This window comes from Parus major, chromosome 6 (assembly GCF_001522545.3).
Source record: "Parus major isolate Abel chromosome 6, Parus_major1.1, whole genome shotgun sequence".
Lineage (NCBI taxonomy): Eukaryota > Metazoa > Chordata > Aves > Passeriformes > Paridae > Parus > Parus major.
Genome location: NC_031775.1, coordinates 16,111,066 through 16,123,895, shown reverse-complemented (window position 1 = coordinate 16,123,895; position 12,830 = coordinate 16,111,066). Strand labels below are relative to the sequence as shown.

General features: G+C 34.8%; 1 protein-coding gene across 5 annotated transcripts in view; it reads right to left on the bottom strand.

Annotated features, from left to right (window-relative positions):
• IDE (insulin degrading enzyme) overlaps positions 1–12,830 on the bottom strand; it is a 57,362-nt gene that overhangs the window by 22,394 nt on the left and 22,138 nt on the right. For 4 of the 5 annotated variants that reach the window (XM_015632559.3, XM_015632557.3, XM_015632560.3 and 1 more), the window contains exons 12-15: positions 7,485–7,587; positions 6,387–6,509; positions 5,676–5,758; positions 812–956 (exon numbers count right to left, since the gene is read on the bottom strand). In XM_015632559.3, coding sequence (XP_015488045.1) covers positions 812–956; positions 5,676–5,758; positions 6,387–6,509; positions 7,485–7,587 — 454 coding nt within the window. Of the gene's footprint in view, positions 1–147; positions 293–811; positions 957–5,675; positions 5,759–6,386; positions 6,510–7,484; positions 7,588–12,830 lie in introns of all 5 variants that reach the window. The other variant, XM_015632558.3, reaches the window with a different exon arrangement.

Below are 12,830 nucleotides of genomic sequence, written 5' to 3'. Positions count from 1 at the left end.
AGTCTTGCATTGCCTTTAATTCATGAGATATATGCAAAGGAAAAAAACATTAACCATCTCATTTAGAAATGCAGAAGTCAAATGTTTTCTCCAAGCTCAACAACTCCCAAGCTGTTTCATTTCCTCCTGTGTTCTTTTCTTACTTACAAGTATTGCATTCATTCCTGATGCAATGCCATAGACCAAACCTGAGAGGCGTGCTGCATATGTATACTCTTTTAAATCATCCTTCAATAACCTGATAAACAGGTATGTCATGTTGCAATGGAGAGGATCAGCATAAATGTAGCGACTAACAAAAAGAAAAACAAAAGAAATGCTTTGATACCTCAGGCAGTGACAAGGTAATGGATGAAGAAACATGACTGAAGAGTATGTATATGCAGCCTCATGATCAGTAGTTCTTGAACAGGAAAGCAGAAGTATACTATTTATTTAATAGCATGAAAAGGGGATCCTTTACCCCATCAGTCAGAAAGCTTTTAGTAGGTATCTGACCAATAAATATGTAAGCTTGGATTAGGGTTGCGGTTTTTTAATGGAGGAAAAAATCTTACAAACTAATTAATTTCATGAATGATACAAAAATAAAGAAGAAAATTTGCTTGATGTGAACTAAAAGACTGTTGAAGACTTTTAACAAAATTCAACTTAAAGTTCAAATCAAAGAAAGGATGGCTAATAACCAAGATCAAAAGGACTAACAGCCTTTATTTTTTATTTAAAAGTCCTTCCATCAAATCAATATAAAAATGTTGATGAGTGGAAGTAGTTTTAAGGCTCTAAGCTTTTGCTTGATTTGGGTACTTACATACATCCCATAGATGGTATTTTGGAGATCATAGTTCAAGCCAGCTAGTTCTGCTGCATATGCATACTCGTTGAGGGAGTCTTTGAGTAGTTCAAGGTACAAATAGGCCATGTTACAATGCAAGGGATCCACGTAAGCAAATGGGCTGGAAGAAAATGTTGAAAGTAAAATATGCAGTTTAAAATTGTTTCTCTGTTTCTTTTGGCCTTTCAAGTTTGATCTGAAGGAAACAGTATTTTCTGTTTTTATGCTGATGGATCCCATTCTGAAGGACTCCTATTTCAAAGCCAAATATGAACACATCTGAAAAGAGTTACTTAGCTTGCATATGGCGTAATGACTAAATATACTCAAGATCCCAGAGATACTCTATTTGTGCTCATAAATCAAGACATGCTTTATTTACTTGGCTGCATAGTCAGAATTCACCAGGAGCAAAAGAAACTATATATACCAACATAATTTAATAGACCAAAATGAAAGTCCGTGTACTGAACATTACATTAATTAATACTCATACTTTACCAGTTTCTATTACAAAAATTAGGAGTTCAACAATTTGTGGTATGACAAGATGCAGTACATGCCACAGTCAGGTCAGGAGAGAAGTCTGGCATATCCATTTTCTTACGACTGTAATTTTTTGTGTTATTTTATCCAGTTATTTTTGTAAAGGCAACAACTCTCCAAAACCTACTGTTGCATTAGGAGCACATGTTCACACACAACACTGTTGCAAATTTTTCAAAAAGAGAAATGCAACTCAAAGACTCAAGCCATGTTTCAACCATGCTAATTGTTAAATACCTTTATGTTTTAAAGATTTCAAAAGGCAAGTTATTTGTACTATATGTATTACTAAAAACTCTGAAGCGCATGTAAACTCATTACCAATTTCACAGAAATGATCAGCAGTATCTGAAGCATTTCCTGTCAGGATCTGGCTTACAATTCAAACCTGACTTTTTCCTGAAGCAGTCAGATGTTCAGGCTATTACATATGTTTACACCTACACTGCAGGGTATTTCACTGTGTATCAACATTAATGTAGTAAAACATGACCACAACACACAAACTGTTAACTGAAATACATTACAAAGATATTTTTAAGAAGGCTCCTTGTAGCTTTTAACTTCTCCTTCCTTTTAGATTAAGAAAAGGATACACAGGAAGATGTTTTAATAAACTAAATTAATAATTTCAAATATATATATATATATATATGTTTGAGAAGCAGAGCCTGCTGTAGTCTGAAATCTTAGCCCTGATAAAACAAACAGGTCAGTAAAAAAGACAAAAGAAATGGTATTTGCATTTCTCCCTGCAATAAAAATTTCCCTGAACTGAGCTATTTCAACATGCCAAATGATATAAATCCAATTACTATTGCATTTTTTAATTAAGACCAAATTCAAAGCCAGATGTAGGTCAATCCTATAAACCTTCCTCCAGACTCATTATATTCTTTCCCACTTTGATACTAGAATACAGACTTAATCAGTTTGAGTGATTACTGTGTCTGTATCAGTTTTAAATTCTGTACTCTAACTTAGCTGGAAAAGGCCAACTGGGAGTTTCAAAAAAAATCACAACTACCAGATCATTAATCCTTAAGTGTAAAGTAACAGAACTATTACAAAAGTGTTCTGGGAGTTGCTTCCTCTTATTGACAGTTTTGTAAACAAATGCTTATTTCTAGTTTACCAGTTGTTTATTTTTTTAACTAGACTCAAAGAAGTAGAACAACCCAATCACAAATGGTGCATTTTAAAAAAGTTGTAATGTATTTTTCCCCCCTTTCAAACATCTGTGACATAGCTGGAATCGACACTGAAGTCTTGAGTTGCTAACTACCTTTAAAGAATTTTCAAAGCATCACCACATCACATGGTTGTTTTACTTCCTCTTAAAAAAGGATAATTTTTGAGCTCTTAAATCACAATTTATACAAATGCAAAAGCTTATCATCCTCTTTTAGGCTGGGCAATGAGTCAGATATTTTTACTGTGATGTTTCTTTAACACAAGGATGCCTGTAAGGATTTTCAGTTTTGGAACAAGGTGATTTCAAGAGATTCATACACATATTGTTCCTGTGTGATTTGTATATTTAAGGAAGATCTCTCAACTTCCTCTTAATTTATCTACACAGCAATTGCTGCTATTAGAATCTGGACCAGAATTATTTCTATGCTTCATGTTGATCAGGGCTGCAGGCTGAAGAAATCCTCCTAGTTTTTTTTTATCACACTGAAGCAGTCTGTTGTGTGAACAAATTTCTAATCCCCTACAAGGCAGCACAGGCTTCATACTGATCTAGAACCTAGAGAGGCTCAGACTTTTTATGAACACCCCCGTCATAAGATGGCTTTATTCACCAATGCACTAGGTCCCATGAGATATGAATGATTCCATCAAGTCTCATGAATAAACACTGTATTTCAAGATTTCCTCCAATGACCATCAGCATGATCAAATAGAGACAAATTCTCCAAGAACCTTAAGTATCAAAACTAGACAAACCTGCTTACAACATCTTTTAAAGGTGATGCACCCAATATTGTCAAAATCTCCCTGCTCCTGCTTACATACAATTACCATCTCATTTTTAAGTAAAAGGAAAACCTTGCTCCCAACCCTAAGAAAAAAGCCAGCTCTCACATGGAACTGTTCCTAGGAGGAAAGAGGCAAATCATTCCATTACAGTGGTCAGCAAAACTCAAGTACTTCTGGCTCTTTATAAGGGCTCTCTGAGATGAAAGCACAAATCTAACTGAGAAATGCTATCTCCACAGATCTAGATAAGATATCCCTGCTTCTTGCAGGAGGGCTGGACTAGACCTTTAAAGGTCGCTTCCAGCACAAGTGATTCTGATATTGTATGTATTGCATACACTTATACCTTTGTGTGCTCTTCTGTCCTAAGGTGACTTTATGATGCCTGTATCCCCAATTGCCTGTTCTGCCTATGCTGGATATTAAGTTCTGCACCTTAAAGACTGGTTCTGAGAGTGAAGCGGGGGAAGAAGCAGCATGCAGTTTGTCTGTAGAAACTGCACTTGCTGCCTGGCATTCCTTCTCACAGACTGTGCTGTCTGCAGCACTGACAGCAGCAGAGAGCTCTCCTTTGCTTTTAGTTAGTTTTTTTTCAGTTAACTGAGGCCAGAAGGTTTTTGGAACTGCTCAGCTATTGTTTGGTCCAGGAACACCAGGACTATTGTCTGGGGGCCTCCAAGCTGCACTGCGGCCGGGACACCGGACCGGAGCCCTGGAGACACCGACAGAAAGCCCAGGACACACCCATGGAAAGGACTCTGACTGCAAGAGGACTTTCTGAATTTGCCATCTCTCCAGAACAACGAGAGGTTTCATTATTTAATATTATTCACTTTTTCATGTTTGTGAGTACTTTGCTTGATAATTTAACAGTTTTTTCCACTTTTCTCAAAGGAAATTTATGGCTCCCAAACTGGTGGGGGGAAAGGCTGCTTGAATTTGCTTCTGGAGGGACCACTTCAGAAGTTTCCTCCCATAATTTGCCCTAAACCAGGACATCTACATAAACCCAATTATTATCTTTTATTCACTCACAAACTGTTAGAGACTGAATCACTTATAGTTCACCTGAATTGATTTTAAAAACCACCACAACTGTGAACTCAGTGTCCATCAGTGAAATCCTATTTTGGATTTTGGCCAAACATAGGTACAAGGGAAAGCCACCAAGAATGAAAAAGAAGGGAAAGCACTGCAATTGTTCTCTGAATAAGAGATAGGAAGTTCCCATTTTGATCCTCCATTTCCTGACACATCAAAGTTGAAACAGTTTTAACATCTAGCCTGTGGTTTCAAAAAGCAAAAACAGAAAATGCCCAGGCAACCTATTTTCCCCAACTAGTATCAAAACCAGTATCAAGACATGATACATACTGAAAAAAACCTCCTGTATAATATCCTGCAAGAAAAATTTCAAGTGGTCTCTCAAAACAAGAACTCAACAGTGCATCTATGAGAGCCACCACAATGGCCCTTGCAGCAGTATTACCAAGTAACTTAATTAGGTAAAAGGAGAGTCCCTGAATTTTTTTCTAGCTTTCAGTAGTCCAGCACAGAAACAGCTGCACTTTAAAAATAGCAGTATTTTTTTTAATTCAAAAGTTAGAAATTTATTACTTAAAATAAACATTAAGAAGGTCCATCATTGTCATGCTCACTTAAAAAAGAAAGATTATCTTCCTATGATGAAAGTCATGCAAGACCAGAATTAACATTACATCATTTTATCATACATCTTGAGGTCAGAATCAAACATGCATTGATAATCTAGACAATGCTCTTCTAAAAAAAAAAGTACAATCAGTTACGGGTGTCAGTTAAGTAAAACTCCAAAATTTTGAGCACTTTTTAAACTGATTTGCATTATGCAAATGAAAATAGAATTTGAGCCTAAAACTATCATCAGAATAGCATTTCATAAAGAAAACACATCTTAAAAGAGTGATTTAGTAATTAACTTTAAAGTACACAATTATTTTTAAAGAGGGATACAGCAATATGTGGTGGGTTCTACTGGCAGGTGTATTCCAGGTATAGCAAACAAAATATAAAAGGAAATTTTTTAGAGTATTTTTAAGTAAACTTTTCCTTTTAATATAGAAAGAACACATTGAATTTCTTGCTACTCAATTACTGCAGATTTTTTACTGGGCCTTCCTGCACATAAGCCTTATTACATATTCAAAGTAAAGACAAAGATTCTGAAGTGCCAATACATGCAAAAAAGTGTTTGCCACACAAATGCAGATTCCCAATAAACAAGCAACTTTTGGAGACAACTTTATGTGATATATTGAACATTGCATACCTGAAAAATTCAAAGTTGAGACAAGCCTTTGGCAAAAAAAATTTGTCATCTTGCTTGAACCACAGTTTGCTCATAGCAGTGTCCTGTGTCAAGAGAAGATGTTTTGTTATGTGACTTTTAAGTGCAATACATGCCACTACTTTAAAAAGTCTTTCCACCACTTTAAATAGCTGCTTAGAATTATCCCCTTAAATTCATACTGCTTGAATTGCTATATTCAACATATATACTAAATATAGATATATTCAATATATTAAGTATACATTCACTATATTCTGATATATCACTAAATGACACTTCTCTCACTTTTTCCATGCAATCACAGGTGTTTTCTATACACAGTTACAAAACAATAGCCCTGCCTACACCCTCGACTTACTCAACAGTGGTCAAAAAAACATGAGAGTGGCAGTCACCCTTCAGCTGAAAAGAGCTCTATTGCTATTTTTATCAACTGTTGACACACTTTCAAAAGGGCAAAAAGAGTTCAAGCTGCATCTAGATTCATTTTCCTAGGAACACAAATTGTCATAATCCAAAGTTCAGCAAGAATGAACTTTCTACTGCCTTTGTAGCAAAATACTGAAGTTCTGTACTTTTTGTTTACTATACTTTGGAATATGAGATGACCTGTATTTTTAAAAACAGAGGAATTCAATTCTAATTTCCCAGAAGGTTAGGCAGCAAACAGGAAAAATACTGACAATTTACCTTGATTAGGGCAGGATACTGTGTTGCATCTTTTTCCAATGGTAAAATCTCAAAGTTTGTAGGAATAAACTCGTTCTTCATTGGAAGCTTGAATTTCCCATTCAGGTCAGCATTTTGCCATTTCTAGACCAAGAGGAGAAACAATGAAGCTATGACAATTTCTGCTTAATTAAAGCATATATGGGCTAATTTATTTTACGCTGAAACTAAAGATTTTAAAATGCATTCCACTACATTATGTATAAATATTATTAAGGTAACAGGGCAAGAGAGAAATAGATGGGAAAACAAGTTGGAGTAGGCTATCAGCAGGATGAATTGCTCTTGGAAGGAGGATGACAGATTAAAAATTTTGAAAAGTTTGCAGTAGAGCAGAAGGTGGGTGTAAATCTTATATTTTCTGCTACCATGAACTGCAAATGAAGATATTAAACTAAACACTTAACCAAGAATTTTAATCAAGAACATAGATACGGTCAATTGAGCTAAAGGAAGTGTTCCTATGCAATGTCTGTTCAGAGCACACTCAGAAGGTCAAATTCAGCCCTAAGGTAAATTTTACAGCCATCTCTTCTTAGAAGATTAGAACAATAACAAATTTCAACAGGATTTTCTCACTTATTTTTTTGAGTTTTGGTTTTCACAATCTCATTTAACTGACAAAAAATATTTTTTTGTTGCAAAAATCAACTTCAGAAACAATTACATATGAGAGTTTTTAAAAATTCCTTCTTTAAGTACTAATCAGTTAATTAACATGTAATAGAGAGTTTTAAGTTTTTAAAAGTTAATGCTTACATTTTTACATAGCCACTGCATATTAGGGATCTTCTACAGAAAGAACAGTGTAACATTCCCTGTAGTCTCAACATGGTTTATAACAATTAAAATATATCCAACCTATAGAATTAATATTTGAAATCTAAAGACTAATATAACATTCTTACTTCCTTCAACATTAAACAGACTCATTGCAAAATTTTCATGCTATGAAGAGCAGTGGATTTAAGTTCCCTCTTCAACTATATGGAAAATCAGACTAAGAATTTATCACTGACTTTATCTGCAGATGTTAGAACGTTAAAAATTTTAACATGCCTTAATAACTTCATCAGAAATTGCTTCTTGTTTGTACTGTGTTCCATACCACTCCTCTGTTCGATCAGTTTTTCCTTCAAAAGACTTGGAAACTATTGCAACTCTGAAAACAAAGAGACAAAGCACTTTGGCATCAATGTGTCTGAGAAAGACTGAGACATTATTCCAAGCACTGTTTCTGCTCCATCACCAGGATACCTTTATTTCTGCAAACAGTCCATAGACAATTACAGGGTACAAGAGCATGTAGAAGTACACTGAACTACATGCTAAGGTTAACCATGAAATCAGGTTACCACAATCATTTAATGTCACGGTTTTTCTAAAGTGTTACAAGCTTTGGTTACACACAGTAGTGCTGCATGCAATTTCTATTTTTAGACTCCATTGTTGTTACAGAAAACAGTTCCTGCAGTTGTCTAGAAAACTGATGAAGCAATTACCTTTTATGTACCACCTATATGAACATCCAAATATGTGAAAATACTGATTATAGAAATTTTATTCCAGTCCTAGTGTCATAGAATCATAGATAACCTCAAGCTGAAAGGGACTTATAAGGATCATCTCACATTCAACTCCCTGCTTCTTGCAGGACTACCTAAAACTAAACCATGTGACCAAAGAGCATCATCCAGGCACTGCATGAATTAAAGAACACACCCAAAAAAGAGGAAATCCAGAATAAAGAAGATTAAAAACATACCAGTATTTTGTTAGTAGCCTACATGACAGGTATCAAGAAAATTCCCTTAATTGTATTGAACAATGCACAACACCAAAGACTATTCAATCAAATAGCTAGCTTCAAGAGTAAATGGATGTTTCTAAGAAATTTGAAACTTTTGGCCAAAAAAGGTAGCACAATTACCTGCTTGTGTGGACATGGTTGAACACCTGCCTGACCTTAGGAAGCAGCAAATTGATATCTTGTTTTACTTTTTCTTTTTGCTTTTGTTTTCCCTATTAAACTGTCTGTATGTCACTCAACCAATGAGTTTTCCAGCTTTTGTCCTTGTGATTCTCTTCCTGATCCCACTGGTAGGCAGGTGAATGAGTGTCTGTGTAGGGCTTGGCCGCTGGCTGTGATTAAACCACAACACAGGTACAAAGTTGCTAAGAGACTTAGAAAGCATTAAAATTCTTTTAAAGTCTCTTAAAGTCTCTTTAGATAAAACCTCTTAGAATTTCAGAGCAACCTGCCAGGTCTTTTTGTGCAGTAAATAAATGAGAAGAAGAAGAAAAAGAAGTAAGAGTCTTAAGTGAAAAAATTACCCTAATAAAATTCCAATAATCATATGGTTAGAGCAGCAAGACAAAGATGTTTTATGCTAGAATAGACTGTTAGAATATGTCTGTTATTCAACATCTCCTCCTCCTACTGTTCTCCAACTTACTGATGCTCAAACAGTAGTGACAATCCAAGCACCCAAACATTTCCTGCAGGAACATACTAAAATTCAAGAGCTAAAAATAACTGTCCACTCACTGTATAGAAAACAAAACTCTGGATATCAACATTGTAATTCTTCAAGCAGTTCTGCTTCAAGAGATTCTCCTGCCTTCCCTTTATCCCAAACCACTACTGAAATGATTACTGACATTTTGAGCTGTCAGAAACATACCCATAACAACAGAAACAAATCAAAAGGCATTTTGTCTGCCCAAGAATTACAACTTAAGATCAAAAGGAATGAAGATCAGGACACAAAAAGAGGGGAAGAGAAGCACAGCAGGTAGAAATACTATGACATGCAGGCATTTCAATATACTTCAATATCCATCTCTAAAGTCACCAATTATGTAACATGACTTTTGCTTTTCATTTCTCTGTTGTGCTGTATAGCACTACGAATATCCATATGTTTTAAGACAGTGTGGAAATGCACTGGGAAAGCAAGACAGGCCATCAGGTAATCTTCACTAGGACCTGCTTAAAGTATATTTAAGCTTGAACCATTCATGGATATGGAACACAACAAATTATAAATGCTATTTACTTCTGTATATACATTCTTGTACATGCAAATTGCTGTGGTCCTCAATTTCAGAAACAACTCCAGTTTCTATAATGTGATACGTATTTACTAAATACTGTTTTTCACTCTCCTGAAATCTAATCTGAAGCTGCGAGAAATCCACAGGACAGTGTTACCTTGGAAGAGAATGTGTGCTTTAAATGAATGTACTTCCACAAAAGATTATCAACTATTATACTCCAGATTTACATAACAAAACTCTAGGTTCTAAAGGTAGTAAAGTAATAGACTTAGAAAACTTCTTCAGTATTTGTGACATTAGTAACAAATGCATCAAAGCAAATTTATTTTTATAAAGGATTGATTTTTTTTTTTGGACCTAATTTAAACGCTGTCTTCCAAATTATGATATTGTCAAACAATGGAAGAAATTACTTTTATCTCATTCAAATGCATAACACAACATGACTGAGACAAAAATAACAAAAGCCTACATTTGCTCATAAGTTCCCTTACAACCATCAGTAAAACTGATGTGAGGCAACCCATGCTACTCAAAGCCCCTCACTTATCAACCCCTCAGAAACCAGAGAAAAGGGGAAACTACACACAGAGATGCTGCTGGGGTGCAGCACTCTGATCACTGCAGAAGCACAAGTTATTTCCTAGGGTTCAGTAAAACTAAGTTGCTACCAAAGATTTGTGGGGGGAAATAACTGAACAAATTCTGATTTTCAAAACTGTTGCTCAGATCCAATGCAATTAAAAACAAACACGAACATTTCTAGCATATTTACCTTCATGATGAGAAGGTAACCTGTACTGCACTGAGATAACTCTGCTGGGAGTCTGTGAAATTCCAGTCGTTAGAAATTTCTCTATCAATATTTTTGGTATTCATTTTAATTTTCTTCCCTCTAGGACAGAACTAGTGCTGCACTTCTGCTATCAATAGAGGAAAATAGCCCACTTACTATCCAAGGGAAAATGTTCTTTAGCTACTTAATCTGGTGAGTCACTATCTTCTTAAATTTTAATAAGAGCATTTATTCTGCAGATGTTGAAAGGAAAAAATGCCTTGGAAATTATAGGAAAATTACATTTTTCAGCTAAGATTGAGACACATGCCAAGTCTATTCCCTTATCTTCACAGATGGCTGGTAAAACCCAATACAGTTTGAACAAGTAAAAATGATACTTACATTTTAAAAAGTTTCTCTCTTAGGGAAATTAAGGCACTAAATGCAACAAGTAGTGTGCAGGGGTGGGAAGAGAGTATGAACACTTTCTGTTATGGGTCAGTCAAATGGAAGAACATGCATACTTCCTACCATCTGTGAGTATGAATCTTTTTAGTACTTTTATAACTCAAAGTTTGTCAAGAAAATAATAGTTGAAAAAAAATACTTTTGAAAAAGACACTGAATGCAGTTACTACAATACAGCCATGCCAAGAGGTCCTTAGTAGAGGTGAATGAAATTATAAATAAAACCATAATAAAAAGAAAAAATTCAAATCAATGCCAACTAAACCATCTCAAGACACAATGTATGCAAGACAAAAAGAAAAAAGAAATCAATAAAAACAGGAGAAAATTGCCAAATAACAGGCATAGTTAGCATGTGGCACTTAATAATTCTTTTATAAAAAGGGAGAACAGAAAGGTAAACATGAGCATACATATCAGTAAATGGGGGATAACCAAACAATACAGATATTTAAAGCAGAAGTACACAGGTTTGTTTTTTTTATTAGCATATAAAACTGCTCAAGAAAAGACAAAATAAGGGAGCAGGCTACTGAATTGGTAATTCATTTAGACACAGATGCAAATAAAAATAACACAAAGTAACATAAAGGAATCTTTTTATTAACATCTGTAATCTTAACCCATTCTTTCATGAGAGCCCACTAAAAATAAAATCCACAATGGCTTTCTTTGAATCTTTGTAATGTACCATGAAATCCCTTTTAGCAATATTTAATGTTTCCCCTTCCCAAGTTCCCAAGATAATGTATCCTGCCAGCAGTTTAAAATAAAAGGTACTACAAAAGTATACCCCCTGTTATGTTATACTCTATTTTGAAGAATCTTAGCTAAGTAAAAGATTTTAAAAAATAGTAGTTCATTTTCTTCTTCTTCTAATTTCACAGAATAAGTGCTTAAAATAGATCTAAAAGGAATACAGTACTATATAAAAGTTAGTACTTTCTTTCAGTCAAACGAAAATCGAAAAGTCTGATTAGCTCAGATCTTTAAACATCTGATGCCCTGAATAAAAAAATTTAATTCCCACTGTAACTGACTTATACTTTTAAATCCAAGAAATATCAGCTTCCAGTATTATTACAGAAGCTACACGGAAGCATAATTGTAACTTTTTAGTCTACACTGAAAAAAATGTATCATCTAGAGAAGCAGGAAAAAGCAACATGACGCTTGGGAATCTAAATTTGGGCTGATGTTTTGCATTTCTTTTTGTAGTTATACTTCTTAAGAATACAAATAGTCTGAACACAGAGAGAACTAAGAAGTGAGTGTACAGTTGCTGTGGCAAATACAGCACCAACACAGTCTCAGTCCACACGTAATAATACAGTTCTCATTACTCTGACCATATACCATTCGAACTCATAGCATGCCTGCTGCTACATCATTACAGACCTCCTGCAGGCCTCATTCATTCCATCCTCTTAGAACAGCACTGCTTTGCTGATTTTGGCTGCTAGAACTGCATTTGATCAGTCTCTGGACAGTCTCTAGTTTGTATGTATTTATATTTAAGCCTTAGTGGGAGAGCTGTCAGCGTAGCTGTGGGCACTTAAACTTCAGAGAAGTAACCTGCTTATTTATCTTTAAGCCCTACTAAAATGTCTGCAACAAGGACAACTTATAATTTCTTCAGCAGTTAACTGAAGAGGCCATAAAACCAGGTTTATTCCAGCTCAGAAAACCCTTTTTTTCTCCCAATATTTAGCACCTTTTTTATACAAAATTTTAAAGTAACACATTTCTTCATCTATTAAATGACATCTATTTCTTAAGTCAGGTAAAGTGAAGAGACAACATAATTAGTCCTGAAGGAAGAATAAACATAACATACAGCATCCAAAAAGCACCAGCTAGCAAAACGCAAGGTGAGACACACAACATTTAAAGCCCACAATTACGGAGACCCACTGAAGTTACTAATGACCAATTCTGAAACACCTATCTCCATTATCTGAAGGATCAGACTATTATTAATTGCTTAATATAGTAGAGTTCAACTTCAGTTCATATTTATTCCAGGTATGTTTCATCATTAAAAAAAAATAAATCTAGTTTTTATTTTAAATTAATCCACAAAATGTCCATTTACCAAA